The sequence below is a fragment of the Pseudophryne corroboree genome, chromosome 1, assembly GCF_028390025.1.
Source record: "Pseudophryne corroboree isolate aPseCor3 chromosome 1, aPseCor3.hap2, whole genome shotgun sequence".
Classification (NCBI taxonomy): Eukaryota; Metazoa; Chordata; class Amphibia; order Anura; family Myobatrachidae; genus Pseudophryne; species Pseudophryne corroboree.
Genome location: NC_086444.1, coordinates 403166269 through 403184386, shown reverse-complemented (window position 1 = coordinate 403184386; position 18118 = coordinate 403166269). Strand labels below are relative to the sequence as shown.

The 18118-nt window shown below is 46.2% G+C and overlaps 1 protein-coding gene across 1 annotated transcript in view; it reads right to left on the bottom strand.

The window, feature by feature from the left end:
- Nucleotides 1-18118, bottom strand: part of TRPV4 (transient receptor potential cation channel subfamily V member 4) — a 145454-nt gene that overhangs the window by 102831 nt on the left and 24505 nt on the right. Inside the window, exons 2-4 of the mRNA XM_063913232.1 lie at nucleotides 12285-12457; nucleotides 11351-11503; nucleotides 4111-4251 (exon numbers count right to left, since the gene is read on the bottom strand). Coding sequence (XP_063769302.1) covers nucleotides 4111-4251; nucleotides 11351-11503; nucleotides 12285-12457 — 467 coding nt within the window. The remainder of the gene's footprint in view (nucleotides 1-4110; nucleotides 4252-11350; nucleotides 11504-12284; nucleotides 12458-18118) is intronic.

The following is an 18118-nucleotide window of genomic DNA, read 5'->3' as shown; positions in this document are numbered from 1 at the left end:
AAGGTAAATAATCGGAAAATGCAGATTTGCCTGCCGTAACAGAGCAATTAATTAGGGTGGTGTATCCCATCAATGAACACGTGAGAGCACAAAGTAACATCATGCAACACGCTCAAGCCAGACAAGTACGAAGCTTGCACATGGGGAACAGACGTGGGTAAGAAAAGTACTAGTAGAGCGGGCAAAAGCGCAGACTGCCATGATATGTACCCCCTGCACCGTGGCTGGCCAGTATTGACGTATCACTTGGTCATAACAAATTGCTAGGGCAAAGTAATATGCCGGCATCAGGCAGGAAGAGGGCCCTAAATAAACAAAACACAAATGCATAATGCAACGTGGAGACTAAAAGCATGGCACCAGGTGCTACGTACCACAACTAGAGCATGGAGGTATAGTAAAGCGCGACACACATGAAAATGCCTTCCACCCAAAAGTACAAACCAAGATGAACCACAGGATGTAAACTCTGCAAGGAGAGACCCGCAAAGCCAGGGCTAGCCCAGGGAAAATGGGGAGGGGACAGAATGATAGCCACAGACACAAGAAACACAAAAGATGGGGAAGCAGCAGAAAGAAAAGCCACACTCACAGAGTGGAGGAAAAGAGAAAGGACAGTGAAAGGGAGGACTGAAAGGAGGAATGGAAAAACAGGGCACTGGGACCAGCGAAGAGCGATACAGCCCCGGCCAACAGAACCAGAGTCCACCCACCACAGTAAGACTATGATGCTAACCAGCATGTTCCCCCTACAGTGAAAGGGAGCCCAGAAATGAAACTTTAACCAGCTGTGCACATAGGCAACTGCAATAAGCAGCTGGAAATGCAGAACACTGCAACAACAGCAGCAACCAACAGATGTACCCGAGGAAAAAAGACAATAGCCCACAGGGGCACCCAAAAGTGACACTGCAAAGCAAATGATAATCATTCCCCCAAGGCATGCAGCAAAAAACTGGGGGATATTACGCCATAGGGTGGTATTCAGTTTATCAGCTGTTGGGGTCCCGGTGCACAGTATACCATATTCTGACTAGTCAGCAAGCCACTGGTTATGTATTGAGCAAATTACACAATTATTTATTTAGTTATGTCATCATGTCAATGTGTTGTTGTTTTTTTTATAATTTCAAAGTCAGTCATACCCATAACACAACTGTGAGGCTGCAGGGGTGTGGGTGCAAAAAGGAGAGTTGGCAGAAGTAAAAAGGTCCAGAGTAGGTACATGTAAAGATAACTCAACGCCTTAGAAATAAAGCCAGAAGAGACGCAGGGGCATCAGCAAGCTGAGAAGCCCCATAAGTGGGAAGCAAATAGGGCATAGAGCCCCCTGGTGTGTGTGTGTGTGTGTGTGTGTGTGTGTGTGTGTGTGTGTGTGTGTGTGTGTGTGTGTGTGTGTGTGTGTGTGTGTGTGTGTGTGTGTGTGTGTGTGTGTGTGTGTGTGTGTGTGTGTGTGTGTGTGTGTTTTTTTTTGGGGGGGTCTTGTGCAGGGACAGCAGTGGGAAGTGGCCTGGTAGTAGCAATTACTGGAAGGGTATTGACTGTCTGCATCAGGAGCTGGTTAACTAAAGCCCCTGGCTGCATCCTTCTTTGGGATATTTATATATTTAATGTTTTGTTTTTTGTTTTTTATTACAGCTATATATGTGTACTTGTGATAATGCAGTCCGTGCATAAACCTATCGACCAGCCCCAGGGTCACTTGTGCGCCTAGGAGTTGGGAAGAACCCCAAGGGAGCTGCAGAGTAGATATCAGAGCCAGGCTGGAGCAATGCAGAAGAAGCAGAGAGCACTGGGTAGAACTCAGGGGAGCTGCAGAGTAGACATCAGAGTCAGGACGGAACACTGCAGAAATAGCAGGGAGCATGGGTGGCAGGGGCCAGAGAATCAGCAAGCTGGGCAATCAGAGGCAGTGGCACAGCCAAGTTGTCTTTGGCCGAGTCAGTGAGAACAAGGGACGTAGGCCCAGCGTGACTTGTGACTGCGCGCCTGAGCCTGCACCATGTAGAAAAGCTCCAACCGAGACCACAGAAAAAAACTTTTTTATCAGGCGCTAATATCAAATGCTATAAAAAACCCTTTTGGATACAATAACAATCAGCTGCAAAAAGTTAATGACCTGGGGTTAGCAGGTCAATCAAATTGCACTGGGCCACCCAAGTGCAATTAACCACAAAACTCCAATTGTTAGAAACTTTTGCGCTATATTATAAATTTATATGATATGGCTGACAAAAATAACAGACTCCTATTGAATTAAAAATATTTAATAATATATGAATAATCACAAATCATAAAACAAGACCGGTCTTAGTAGTTTAAACATCTAAGATGACAAGTATGTATACTTTCCAATAAAAGGAGGTGGACTTAAGCATATTTTGTGCACAGAGGTGTAAAAACTAGCTTTATAGCTAAATGACTTGATTTACAAAGTCAAAAAAATATAAATCAAGTGTAGCTGCTGGTAGAACCCGTATAATAGAAGTTTCCAATAGACAGTCACTTTGTATCAAAGTTCCTTTGAATGTAATAATCCAACATAGGTCAGTAAAATGAAATGAGAGCCGTTTTCAACCGGAATCTTACGTGAGGTGTGAGCAAGTAGTATCAGCAGGAGTACATCCCGACGTCCACCACACTGGCTTCTAGCCGCGGGGACAACGGCACCTGCACTGGTGCCTGCTACAACCTGTCCTGCTCGGTCTGAATGCTCCACAGGTCTCCACCTCTACGTGCCGTTTGCGGGCACCGGTGAGCGGCTCCTCTCCACTCAAGAATAAACAACCAGCAGATGAATGCTGCGGCCGGTATGTACTACTGGTCTAACTCCAGCTGGGGTCCAACAGTTCAGCTTCTGACGCGTTTCGCTCCTCCCACAGGGGCTTCCTCAAAGAAAAGTGTGTGTGTGTTTTTTTTTGGGGGGGGGTCTTGTGCAGGGACAGCAGTGGGAAGTGGCCTGGTAGTAGCAATTACTGGAAGGGTATTGACTGTCTGCAACAGGAGCTGGTTAACTAAAGCCCCTGGCTGCATCCTTCTTTGGGATATTTATATATTTAATGTTTTGTTTTTTATTACAGCTATATATGTGTACTTGTGATAATGCAGTCCGTGCATAAACCTATCGACCAGCCCCAGGGTCACTTGTGCGCCTAGGAGTTGGGAAGAATCCCAATGGAGCTGCAGAGTAGATATCAGAGCCAGGCTGGAGCAATGCAGAAGAAGCAGAGAGCACTGGGAAGAAATCAGGGGAGCTGCAGAGTAGACATCAGAGTCAGGACGGAACACTGCAGAAATAGCAGGGAGCATGGGTGGCAGGGGCCAGAGAATCAGCAAGCTGGGCAATCAGAGGCAGTGGCACAGCCAAGTTGTCTTTGGCCGAGTCAGTGAGAACAAGGGACGTAGGCCCAGCGTGACTTGTGACTGCGCGCCTGATCCTGCACCATGTAGAAAAGCTCCAACCGAGACCACAGGCACAACAACCCTGGCCAGTTACTGGAATGGGGTGATTCTTGAATCCATGGATGTGGCATCCCATGCGGGGACTGAAGGCTTGGGGTGGGGTGGGGAGTGGGATGGACTACATGTGCTGGCTTGGTGCACATGGCCACAGCAGAAATGGAACTGGCGGGGAAAAGGGAATGCAGTGCAGGAAGAAAGAAAGGAAGAGCAAGGAGAAATAAAGAAGAGAGACAAATGGAGAGAAGAGAATAAGAAAACATAGAGAAAAGGTACAATAAACACCATGCACACCAACAGCAGACAGTAGGCAAGCAAAGAGGCCTGAGTCCCTGCACATTAAGACTTCCAGGATCAGACGTACTAAGCCTTGGAGAGTGATAAAGTAGAGTAAGATAAACTACCAACCAATCAGCTTCTAATCATCATTTTTCAAACACAGCCTGTAACATAACAGTTAGGAGCTGATTGGCTGATACTTTATCACTCTCCTACGCTAAGTACATCTCCCCCATAAAGACTCCTAAGGCCCAGCTCCACCGCTTTTGTCTAATGCAACATTGGGTGTGTGATGTTAATTAATGTAGGGAAATAGCAGTAATAGCATAGCAATAGCATTTACAATTAGGCGTCAAGCAAGGTGGGACTCACCAAAGTAGAAGTATCCACCTTCATCTTTGGGTTGAAAGAAACGCCCTCTGGCCTGCGCATGGACATCAGCTCCCTTCTCCACCAGCAGCTCCACATAATGCTTACAGCGTCTCTCTATGGCAATGTGTAGAGCGGTCTGTCCTGTTTCAACAAAATATATTGCTTAGTTTTTCCAAACAGTTAAAACGTATCCCTCTGCCCATCACTTTAATATGGACCATACCTGTAAGTATTTCTTTATCTACACCAAAGTTATATATATACACAGGTATTTTTTAAAGCAAATCTTTATAAAAAGGAAAAAAAAAATAGGAATTTACTTGCCGATAATTCTATTTCTCATAGTCCGTAGTGGATGCTGGGAACTCCGTAAGGACCATGGGGGATAGCGGCTCCGCAGGAGACTGGGCACAAAAAGTAAAAGCTTTAGACTAGCTGGTGTGCACTGGCTCCTCCCCCTATGACCCTCCTCCAAGCCTCAGTTAAGATACTGTGCCCGGACGAGCGTACATAATAAGGAAGGATCTTGAATCCCGGGTAAGACTCATACCAGCCACACCAATCACACCGTACAACTCGTGATCTGAACCCAGTTAACAGTATGATAACCGTAGGAGCCTCTGAAAAGATGGCTTCCAACAATAAACAACCCGATTTGTTTGTAACAATAACTATATACAAGTATTGCAGACAATCCGCACTTGGGATGGGCGCCCAGCATCCACTACGGACTATGAGAAATAGAATTATCGGCAAGTAAATTCCTATTTTCTCTGACGTCCTAGTGGATGCTGGGAACTCCGTAAGGACCATGGGGATTATACCAAAGCTCCCAAACGGGCGGGAGAGTGCGGATGACTCTGCAGCACCGAATGAGAGAACTCCAGGTCCTCCTCAGCCAGGGTATCAAATTTGTAGAATTTAGCAAACGTGTTTGCCCCTGACCAAGTAGCTGCTCGGCAAAGTTGTAAAGCCGAGACCCATCGGGCAGCCGCCCAAGATGAGCCCACCTTCCTTGTGGAATGGGCTTTTACAGATTTTGGCTGTGGCAGGCCTGCCACAGAATGTGCAAGTTGAATTGTACTACAAATCCAACGAGCAATCGTCTGCTTAGAAGCAGGAGCACCCAGCTTGTTGGGTGCATACAGTATAAACAGCGAGTCAGATTTTCTGACTCCAGCCGTCCTGGAAACATATATTTTCAGGGCCCTGACTACGTCCAGCAACTTGGAGTCCTCCAAGTCCCTAGTAGCCACAGGTACCACAATAGGTTGATTCATGTGAAACGCTGAAACCACCTTAGGGAGAAATTGAGGACGAGTCCTCAATTCCGCCCTATCCGAATGAAATATCAGGTAAGGGCTTTTATAGGATAAAGCCGCCAATTCTGATACGCGCCTGGCTGAAGCCAGGGCCAACAGCATTACCACTTTCCATGTGAGATATTTCAAATCCACTGTGGCAAGTGGTTCAAACCAATGTGATTTTAGGAACCCTAAAACTACATTGAGATCCCAAGGTGCCACTGGAGGCACAAAAGGAGGCTGTATATGCAGTACCCCTTTGACAAACGTCTGAACTTCAGGCACTGAAGCCAGTTCTTTCTGGAAGAAGATCGACAGGGCCGAAATTTGAACCTTAATGGATCCTAATTTTAGGCCCATAGACAATCCTGCTTGCAGGAAATGTAGGAAACAACCCAGTTGAAATTCCTCCGTAGGGGCCTGCTTGGCCTCACACCACGCAACATATTTTCGCCAAATGCGATGATAATGTTTTGCAGTTACATCCTTCCTGGCCTTGATCAGGGTAGGGATGACTTCATCAGGAATGCCTTTTTCCTTCAGGATCCGGCGTTCAACCGCCATGCCGTCAAACGCAGCCGCGGTAAGTCTTGGAACAGACAAGGTCCCTGCTGGAGCAGGTCCTTCCTTAGAGGTAGAGGCCACGGGTCCTCCGTGAGCATCTCTTGCAGCTCCGGGTACCAAGTTCTTCTTGGCCAATCCGGAGCCACGAGTATCGTTCTTACTCCTCTCCTTCTTATGATTCTCAGTACTTTTGGTATGAGAGGAAGAGGAGGGAACACATATACCGACTGGAACACCCACGGAGTTACCAGAGCGTCCACCGCTATTGCCTGAGGGTCCCTTGACCTGGCGCAATATCTGTCCAGTTTCTTGTTGAGACGGGACGCCATCATGTCCACCTTTGGTTTTTCCCAACGGTTTACAATCACTTGGAAGACTTCTGGATGAAGTCCCCACTCCCCCGGGTGGAGGTCGTGTCTGCTGAGGAAGTCTGCTTCCCAGTTGTCCACTCCCGGAATGAACACTGCTGACAGTGCTATCACATGATTTTCCGCCCAGCGGAGAATCCTTGCAGCTTCTGCCATTGCCCTCCTGCTTCTTGTGCCGCCCTGTCTGTTTACGTGGGCGACAGCCGTGATGTTGTCCGACTGGATCAATACCGGTTGACCCTGAAGCAGAGGCCTTGCTTGACTTAGGGCATTGTAAATGGCCCTTAGCTCTAGGATATTTATGTGAAGAGACGTTTCCATGCTTGACCACAAGCTCTGGAAATTTCTTCCCTGTGTGACTGCTCCCCAGCCTCTCAGGCTGGCATCCGTGGTTACCAGCATCCAATCCTGAATGCCGAATCTGCGGCCCTCTAGAAGATGAGCCTTCTGTAACCACCACAGGAGAGATAGGGTTATCCGCTGATGCATCTGAAGATGCGATCCGGACCATTTGTCCAGCAGATCCCACTGAAAAGTTCTTGCATGGAATCTTCCGAATGGAATCGCTTCGTAAGAAGCCACCATTTTTCCCAGGACTCTCGTGCACTGATGCACTGACACTTGTCCTGGTTTTAGGAGGTTCCTGACTAGCTCGGATAACTCCCTGGCCTTCTCCTCCGGGAGAAACACCTTTTTCTGGACTGTGTCCAGAATCATCCCTAGGAACAGTAGACGTGTTGTTGGAATCAGCTGTGATTTTGGGATATTTAGAATCCACCCGTGCTGACGTAGCACTACCTGAGGTAGTGCTACTCCGACCTCTAACTGTTCCCTGGACCTTGCCCTTATCAGGAGATCGTCCAAGTAAGGGATAATTAATACGCCTTTTCTTCGAAGAAGAATCATCATTTCGGCCATTACCTTGGTAAAGACCCGTGGTGCCGTGGACAATCCAAACGGCAGAGTCTGAAACTGATAATGACAGTTTTGTATCACAAACCTGAGGTACCCTTGGTGAGAAGGGTAGATTGGGACATGGAGATAAGCATCCTTGATGTCTAGAGATACCATATAGTCCCCTTCTTCCAGGTTCGCTATCACTTCCATATGTCGTTTGGAATCCGCATCACCTGACCACTGTCGCGTCCATAACGTTCTTCTGGCAGAAATGGACATCGCACTTACTCTAGATGCCAGGGTGCAAATATCCCTCTGTGCATCTCGCATATATAGTAATGCATCCTTTAAATGCTCTATAGTTAATAATATACTGTCCCTATCCAGGGTATCAATATTTTCAGTCAGGGAATCCGACCAAGCCACTCCAGCGCTGCACATCCAGGCTGAGGCGATCGCTGGTCGCAGTATAACACCGGTATGTGTGTATATACCTTTTAAGATATTTTCCAGCCTTCTATCAGCTGGTTCCTTGAGAGCGGCCGTATCAGGAGACGGTAACGCCACTTGTTTTGATAAGCGTGTGAGCGCCTTATCTACCCTAGGGGGTGTTTCCCAACGTGCCCTAACCTCTGGCGGGAAAGGGTATAGTGCCAATAATTTATTAGAAATCAGCAGTTTTTTATCGGGGGAAACCCACGCTTTATCACACACCTAATTTAATTCATCTGACTCAGGAAAAACCACTGGTAGTTTTTTCACACCCCACATAATACCCTTTTTTTGTGGTACTTGTAGTGTCAGAAATGTTCAATGCCTCCTTCATTGCCGTGATCATGTAACGTGTGGCCCTACTGGACATTACGTTTGTCTCGTCACCGTCGACACTGGATTCAGTATCCGTGTCAGGGTCTGTGTCGACCATCTGAGGTAACGGGCGTTTTAGCGCCCCTGACGGTGTCTGAGACGCCTGAACAGGCACTAATTGATTTGTCGGCTGTCTCATGTCGTCAACAGTTTTTTGCAAAGTGCTGACATTGTCACGTAATTCTTTAATTACTACCATCCAGTCAGGTGTCGACTCCCTAGGGGGTGACATCACTAACACAGGCAATTGCTCTGCTTCCACATCATTTTCCTCCTCATACATGTCGACACAATCGTACCGACACCCAGCACACACACAGGGAATGCTCTGATAGAGGACAGGACCCCACTAGCCCTTTGGGGAGACAGAGGGAGAGTTTGCCAGCACACACCAGAGCGCTATATATATACAGGGATAACCTTATATAAGTGTTACTCCCTGTTATAGCTGCTGTATTTATATATTAGCTGCCAATAGTGCCCCCCTCTCTGTTTTACCCTGTTTCTGTAGTGCAGGGGAGAGTCAGGGAGCCGTCCTTCCAGCGGAGCTGTGAAAGAAAATGGCGCTTGTGTGCTGAGGAGAAAGGCTCCGCCCCCTTCACGGCGGCCTTTTCTCTCGCTTTTTTCAGGAAACTGGCAGGGGATAAATGCATCCATATAGCCCAGGAGCTATATGTGATGCATTTTTTTTAGCCATATAAGGTTTTTATATCGTTTTTATTGCGTCTCAGGGCGCTCCCCCCCAGCGCCCTGCACCCTCAGTGACCGGAGTGTGAAGTGTGCTGAGAGCAATGGCGCACAGCTGCAGTGCTGTGCGCTACCTTATTTGAAGACAGGAACGTCTTCTGCCGCCGCTTTCTCCGGACCTCTTCGCTCTTCTGGCTCTGTAAGGGGGCCGGCGGCGCGGCTCCGGGACCCATCCAGGCTGAACCTGTGATCGTCCCTCTGGAGCTAATGTCCAGTAGCCAAGAAGCCCAATCCACTCTGCAGTCAGGTGAGTTCGCTTCTTCTCCCCTTAGTCCCACGATGCAGTGAGCCTGTTGCCAGCAGGACTCACTGAAAATAAAAAACCTATTTAAACTTTTACTTCTAAGCAGCTCAGGAGAGCCACCTAGCTTGCACCCTTCTCGTTCGGGCACAAAAATCTAACTGAGGCTTGGAGGAGGGTCATAGGGGGAGGAGCCAGTGCACACCAGCTAGTCTAAAGCTTTTACTTTTTGTGCCCAGTCTCCTGCGGAGCCGCTATCCCCCATGGTCCTTACGGAGTTCCCAGCATCCACTAGGACGTCAGAGAAAACACTTTTCCAGGTTTTTTTTGTTACTGCTGTTGCTTTGCTTTTTTTTAGAATTAACAGATACAGGCATAGAATACAGTATAGGTGCATACACACTTGCCGACAAATGAACGTCGTCGCTCATCTTCAGCCTTCCTGAGTGACGTTGTTCAGTTTCTCGGCAAGTGTGTATGCCGGTGACGACGAGCAATGCGCGGCCGTGCGCGCAGCTCAATTTGGACAGTTGTCCAAGTGCTGCATGCTCAACCTGGCCACGGCGTGAAGTCACTGAGTGATATTGTCGTCATATGTATGTATGTGTGTATGCCCTGCTTCGCTCATCGAACACGTCGCCTATTGTGTGCCCACCTTAAATCTAACAGCATTTTACAAACAAAGAAAAAGGTCTGAAGCCACATACTACAACTGGGGATGCCTGACTTAGCAGTTACATTTGTTGTGCAGCAGATCACATGCTGCATTTTCTATTATTAACAGAAAGTAGCATAACAAAATGCATACACTATAGTGCTTGTCACAGCAAATATGAATAATAAATATTTTACCAGCTTTGCTAGATTTCACTGTAATGTGGCATTACAAATCGCACAATCAGGGGAAACGCTAACATTACACGAACCGCAACAATTTTTAGCTGACATTTGAAACACTGAGTGAATTATCATCATTCAACATTTGCAGGATATCAACTGAAAAGAGCGGTTTTTGCTTGGAAGGAGGGGGATTAAGGATCTACCAGATGCATTAGTGAAGGATTGCAGCAGATATCTCAAAATACCATACTTCCAGTCAGAGAGAGGGGCAAAAGAAGGGTGGCATGGCTCCACTGGCCTAAATACATTGTGAGGGGATGGTATCGGGTTCCTGGCACTTGGAATGCCGATGGTCAGAATACCGACATCGGTATCCCAACATGCAGGATCCCTACACCTGTTGGATAAGTACTCTATCCTTAATGCCCAAATCCCCCCTAACCGCAGCCTAACCCTCCCTGGTGGTGTATAACCCTAACATCCCCTCCCCGCAGCCTAAACCTAACCCTCCACGGGGGTGCCTAAACCTAATCTCGCCTTCCCCCTCCCCCTAGGCCTGACCCTCAGTAGCCCCGGCATACTTACATTCAGGATCTCGGTGTTCGGGATTCCGGCGCCAGCATTGCAATCCATGTCAGTATTCCGGCGTTGGTATTCCAACTGCCGAGATCCCGAATGCCAGGATCCTCGCTGGATCCAGGCAGGAGAGCTGCATATGAAAACGTGACCCATTAAGCCTTTAACACATGCAGGCTGCAGGGAAGCTGAGAAGCTTGCACAACCTGCAAACTGCTTAAACAGCACTGGACCATGGAAGAAAGATAATTATTATGGGGGATAGGACTCTTTGGACGAGATTCAAATATTGCCGCCCCCTCCTGCTCGCGATCACGCCCCGCCGGCAGCTATTCAAATGTTGCTGCTGGCGGGCACAACATCAGCATTTTAGCTCGCTACTCCCAGGGTTGGCGAGCTAAAGTGTGTGAAAAGTGACATGTGTGGGCGCCCAAACAGGACTTTTTGTGTCGCACCCAATAGTTTAGTTGGGTGCAATCAGCGCAAAAACGGGTGACATTTGTATATCACCCCCTGCGATCTCCTGTCACTTTAGACGGGAGATAGGTAGCGATAACATTTGAATCTCGCCCTTTATCTTATAAGAGAATCCCACTACTTGCATAGTTACTGTACAGATCCAGATACAATTTCACACACGGGTAGTTTCCATCTTATTAAGGGGGAGATGTTTCACACCTTGTAAAGAGATAACGTGGAGAAGAGGCCTAAAGCAACCAATCAGCTTGTAGCTATCATTTACCTAGCACATTCTCTTTACAAGATTTGATACATCTTGCCCTAAATCTCCTTAGAGCATTGTGTTGTGATGCGAGTTTGGTGAATCCTGGACTAACCTCTATAATAAACATCGCGGAAAGGAGAGTTGAGAAATTCACGGAGATTCCCTGTTTTCTCCGCAATATCCACCAACATCGGTATTGTGTCATTTTTCCCACCATTTAAATTCAGCAGGGCTTTAGGTAAACATGTTTTCCCTGTTGATGGCTCTGAATGAAACAAAATAAAAAAAGTAGTTTGATTAAATATATGCTGCAAAATACTAAAGCTAAAAATGGAGCAATAAGAATAGACAGATCATAAATTCTCCATTACAGGCTTTCAGAGTTTTGGCAACTAAAAACCATACCAGAACTATTTGGCCTAGTACTGAGCTAAAGTACTGTTTTCCAATTGCACGTGCTGATGGCCAGATTAACTAGACAGATGAGCCATTTTTGTCCATTCCCAAAATCAGCGTATCGCAACAAACTGTCTGCTCAATCAATGTACCAAGCAGGATTTAATCTCCCTTCTCATTTTATTGCACCCCAATACGAACAACTCAATCCCCACTAGTCCACATTCATCAATCTATTATTTGGATAGTCAATTTTGTAGAGAGGAGACACTTCCTAAATCAATGTAATCAAGGGTGTATACGATACATAAATAGAGCAATATTCACTCAACTTCAAACACTGTATTAAACCACATATAACAGAAGGATTATCATCACTGAACTTCTGTGGTTTATACTATAATTGCTTCCTGAGTGTATTCTGGAATTTGCCTATATTAGATTAAAATTCCTGCAGATTAAGGTCTATTTACTAAGCCTTGGAGATAGATAAAGCACCAACCAGCTCCTAGCTGTCATATTTCCAACACAGTCTGTATCATGATAGTTAGGAGTGGATTGACTTAGGCTTAGTAAATAGACGCCTAAACTCCATGGGATGCTTAAAAAGTTAAAGATACACAGGACAATGTTTAGTGTCTGCACCTAACCTCGAAATTCCTCATCAGTCAGTCTCTTCTTTTGCGCCAACAAGAAAGGCAGGAATCCCTCCAGCTCTGATGTGGAGCCCCTTGACACAATGTCAAAGAGAATGTGTCTATTAAACATTCTGATGACAGGAGGAGGGTCAGGGCTCGGAATCTGGGAAGTGTGATTGTCCTTCCTGTAAGGGAGCAATAATCATGAAACGTTTGTACAGAGTAGTTAGAGTAACACACACACGCAATACACACATGGCAGTTGGCTGTTCTCCTCCCATGCCGACCTCGCATGCATCCAATACATTCATATTTCAGAATCTACAGTTAATGGAGACTATTGTTGCTGTGAGGCATTGGGCAAATGGAGACGGTTCTTACCAACTATAGATGAGGATTATGAGGGTGCCTATATTTGAATCAGCATGCAAAAATTACAGTTTGATTTTTTTAGGCAAAAGATCATTTAAATGAGATACAGAGGGGGAATTACAGTAACACAGAGGGCATCCTTGCCTTGTGGGATGGTCACAGCAAAGTTCTCCTTGCAAACATTTATATTTTTCGGGCATGTCTAGATCCGGTCTTGTCCCTACATTTTTATCTGGGCTTCAGGAATACGTATTTCCAAAGAAAACCATACAATAGCATCACCTGTAAGGAAGAAAATATTAAAGCGAGATGTACTGTAACAGCTTCGGAGATTGCGGGAGGTGCGGGATTTCCAATACTATTGGTTAGATTAGAAACAAAATAAAAATAGAATAGGAAATCACTGGCTTACTCCAAAGCCACCTCTAGTAGTGAGAGGTCCATCCACACCCTTACAGTATATCATATTCTTAGCACTTCTCGTCTAGCCTCAGACAACACAATGAAAAGGGTGTACACAGTCTACTGACCTACAAAAGCAGTGAACACAAAACACTGGCAGTGTATGGTGCATAGAGCTCTGGAAAAGAACTAGTCAGTGGAGTAACCTGGTAAGGAACACATAAACATCGAGAACATTAACATTTTCTTCAACTAGTGGAAATGTTCACACACAGAAGGCTAGAGATCATACTGTATACACAGAAACTGCCCGGCTAAAGGCATTTCCCGAGAGGCAGCCGCAGGGAGGATCCAGCAGGTATGTGTAGGAAGGGAAAGGAAAATACCAGCCATTTCTCTTATACACTGTAGCCTTCATAAATCCAAAGTTACAGCAGCTGGTATACTGTAACCCAGGGCCTGATACATACAGGATTTTAAAAAAAACCAACAACTTACAAATATGTTATAGCACATTAAGGGCAATATGATGGGGGCTGTAATCCAGAACTAAAATCCATCATTTTAGTTTTGTGTGTGACCAATTTACATGCACCTGCTAAACCCTGGACCTGTTGATCAGACCTGAAAATTAGTTTCAAATCTGGCAATTACAGCATAGCCCTGTCCATAAGCAAATATACAAAGAACTATTTGTGATGACTTCTACATTTATAAGTAGATAGTTATGAAGACTCATATTTTAAAATAGGCTCAGTAGAGCAACCTCTGAGCTTAATAACATGTTCCATCCAGCCTATTTCACTTTTGCCATTACTGAACCTTTCTCTGTAAGCTGAATAGTAAGAAGTCACCTTAGCTACGATGTAGAGATCTGATGTTTCAAGTCTGTCCAACAATAAATACACTGAGGAACATGTAAAAAAATCCTTGCACTTGGCTATATGAGACCATTTCTATCCCTACAAAGAAGAATTTATATGACAAAAAAAAAAAACGAGGCACCTTACATGGGTTGGGTAGGAAATTTCAGCAGTCAGGATCTCGATGGTCAGAATACCAATAGTGGGATCCCGAGGATCAGAATCTTGACGGATCAAGGTATTTTTATCCTACCCTAATACTACCCTTAACCTACTGCTCCTGCAGCCTAAACCTAACCTCCCCCTCCCACAGCCCAACCCTAACCTCCCCCTCCCGCAGTCTAACCCTAACCTCCCCTCTTGCAGCCAAACCCTAACCTCCCCAACCTCCACAGCCTAACCCTAGTGCCTAACCTTAACCCCAAGGACATTACATACCTTCGGGATCCATCGGGAGTCTGACCATCGGGATCTTGCTATTGGTATCTGACTTTTCGGGATTCCGACTGCCAGGATCCTGACCACACACCCCTTCCACAACTGCACTGTAGTTACAGCAAAATCCCCAAACTTAACCTATGTGCAAACATCTCATTACCGCCCAGTTGGAAACACAGCACTCAAACATTACGTACAACAGAAAGTGGCTATTTGCAATATTTAGCCTTGGCCGAAGTCTGAGATTAATGAAGAAGGGGGACAGCATTGAGGCACCATACTGACAGTCACTGTGAAAGAATGAATTGTAATTGGAAGAACAGAGATCTAGCGGCCCATTCATTATCACTAATGGGCCCATTCATTATCAGGGGCTGAATGTAGCTGCCTAATATTCAGCAAACTACAAATAATAAAAGTTTTTTGAGTTTGCTTGCAGGAATCAATGCCATCCTATGGGAGGGATCCACATGGACATGCATGACCCAGCATAGATGTGGGTGGTAACATTTACAGCTGTTCTTCGGAGCAGCTGTACCTGCACAGGAGAAACGCTGAATTGCTATGGTAATGGAGAATCCAAGCCGCAACTCGCTGCCACCCCCGACGATGAATAGGCCCTTCGTTACACTGCAGATGATAGGTAAAGCACAGAATATATTGTTCTATGGTTGGATTGGTCCAGTCATTAGGCAAAGGATGGAAAGACTAATTGATGTGACTTCACCCACACTGTGACGCCACTATAGATGTTCAACCATTAGAAGATATCAGCGCATGCAGACCTCCCCTCATTCTGCTCTTCACTAGGTCTTCCTCCGATAGACATTCCGGATTGGGAGTTCCCTCTCCCTGATATCCCTCTCCCTAAAAGGGCCCCTAGCCTACAACCATGGCTTGAGGTTCGAGGCACCAAGAAGAGAATCCAGTCGACCACCTCCCCTTCCAAGTCTGCTTTGATATGAGGACTCTTTTGCTTGGTGTTGTTGTCTTTGCAGTTATCAAAGAACTCCTACTGTTCCCTCTGTGTTGAAGGGTATTTCTTCTTCTACAAGAGTTCTTACATATGCTGTTTGATGAATCCCTGATTGCTGACGGATGTTGTTACTAACTTGCTAACTTTTATTTTATTTTAATTAAAAAAACATTTTTTTTTTGGCTGGACTGGCCGGATGGTGGTGGATGTTGTGGATTATTCTGCGGCCCCTGCTGCCCTCCGTCTAGTCCGCATATTACGGGACTTCTTCCTCCCTTTTTGTGTCAGTTTCTGGCATATTTTTCACCATGGTTCCTGATGCGGTTCGCTCCCGCTCCCCCATTGAACCCGCCTTTGGCTCAATGCCGGTAGGGAGACTGAAAGTAATTTGGTTCAGTCTCTCTCCTGCGGGTCTTTTTCTGATGTTCTTACATTGTTGTTGTATTTCCTTTCTCTTTGTCTCTTTTTCCATGTCTGCTCTTCTTTCTCCCCCCTTTTTCTCCCTCCACTTTCAGGTTTATGGAAATTCGCTCTATTTCACTCCACCATGAGCTCCCCGGGGAAGATTAAAGTATTGTCCCTTAATGCGCGCGGTCTCAACACGCCGGAGAAGAGATCTAGCCTATTGCGCCTACTGAAGTCGGAAAGGGCCGATGTTGCGTTAATTCAGGAGACCCATTTTAAAGTTGGAAATCGTAATCCCTCTCTTACCAGCCGCTATTTCCCTACAGCATACTACAGCAACACCCCAGGTAGCAAATCCAAGGGAGTGGCTATCATTTTCTCCAAGGACTTACGCATTTCTGACGTATCTACACATAGGGTGGTGCCGGGTAGGCTCCTCCTCTTGACCTGTAAACTCTTTGAACATCCGTTCACTTTTGCAGTAATGTATGCTCCAAACCAGGCCCAATTATCTTTTTTCAATTCCCATCTCCCGAAATTAGACTCTCTATACCACGGTATTACTGTTTTGGGTGGGGACTTCAATTGGACATTAGACCCCCATGCTGACACATCATCCCAAACCTCTAGATTTGTTGCATCTAAATATCGCCAGGTCAAACGCTTGCTTCATACACAACAACTAGCCGACTCCTGGAGGACCCTCAACCCCTCGGGACTTGACTACTCCTTTTACTCACACCCCCACCGGGTTTATTCCCGTATTGATTACTTGTTCCTTAGCCATAGACACCTCCCGCTTCTCATGGATGCCACTATTGGCTCTATCACCTGGTCAGACCACGCTCCGGTGTCATTGACTTTGGATCTCCCTCACGGTCCCCATAGACAGTGGACCTGGAGACTCAATGAGTCTCTTCTCTACGACACACTCTGTAAAGATTCCTTGGCTAAGACTATAGATGATTATATTGCCACAAATATCACCGGCGACGTCTCCCACCTCACTGTGTGGGAAGCACATAAGTGTGTACTCCGGGGCAAGCTGATCCAGCTAGGCACCTTTAAAAAGAAACAGAGGCAATCTCTGATCTCAGGTCTTCTACTTAGGATTCAATCCCTCGAGACCTCTCACAAGGCATCATTGTCGGACGGGACCCTCGTAGAATTGATGGAAGCCCGCACACAGCTGAATAAACTCCTGTCTGGCAATATAGTTCTCTCTATCCGTAAATGTAAAAATAAATACTATCAGTGGGGCAATAAACCTGGCCGAGTCCTAGCTCAGGCTATACGTGCTCAACACTCGGATTCGTTTATTAGCTCTGTAAAAGATGCCACTGGAATCCCCAAATTTAAATCGCCTGAGAACGGCGCTTGCTTTGCACGGTTTTACGCCTTGCTTTACAACCTAGAGAGCGCCCCCTCCGATGTAGACTCCCACCTTTCACTCCAAAAAATAAGGGACTATCTGCGGTCCATAGATTATCCTGTGCTCCCACCCTCGTCACTTAGCTTACTGGAAGCCCCTTTCACTGCCCAAGAACTAGATCAGGCTATCTCCTCTATGCCGTCGGGGGAAAAGCCCAGGCCCTGACGGTTTCACTATTGCATACTACAAGGTGTTTAAAGATAGATTGATCCCCTTACTCCTTAGAGCATTTAACTCAATCTCTTCTGGCTCTCATTTTTCCCGTGACTCTCTGGAGGCCCATGTTTCGGTGATACCGAAACAGGGCAAAGACCCTTCGGTTTGCTCCAGCTATAGGCCCATTTCCCTCCTGAATGTGGATCTTAAGATTTACGCGAAGATTCTGGCCAATAGATTAAAGACGCTGATCCCTCTCTTGGTTCACAATGACCAAGTTGGGTTTGTCATGGGCCGAGAGGCTAAAGACAATACAACCAAAATCCTTAATCTTATCCACTTAGCTTCCCATAGTTCTACTCCCACTATTCTACTCTCTACTGATGCCAAGAAGGCATTTGATAGGGTCAGTTGGAAATTTATGAAATCAATTTTGGAGCACATAGGCCTAGGTCCCAACGCACTTACTTGGATACTTGCCCTCTATGAATCCCCGACTGCAAAAGTTCGCGTAAATGGCACCCTATCTGATTCATTCACCATAAGTAACGGCACTAGGCAAGGCTGTCCCTTATCTCCGCTGATCTTTGTGCTCTGTATTGAAGCGCTGGCTAGGGCTATACGAGCTAATCATGACATCAAGGGTTTTGCCGTGGGAGATGGAGAGTACAAATTAGCACTGTTCGCCGACGACCTTTTAGCCATAGTATCCCACCCCACCGACTCCTTGCCACACCTAATGAAAGAACTCAACCTCTATGGGCAACTTTCCAACTTTAAAATTAACTACTCTAAATCTAGC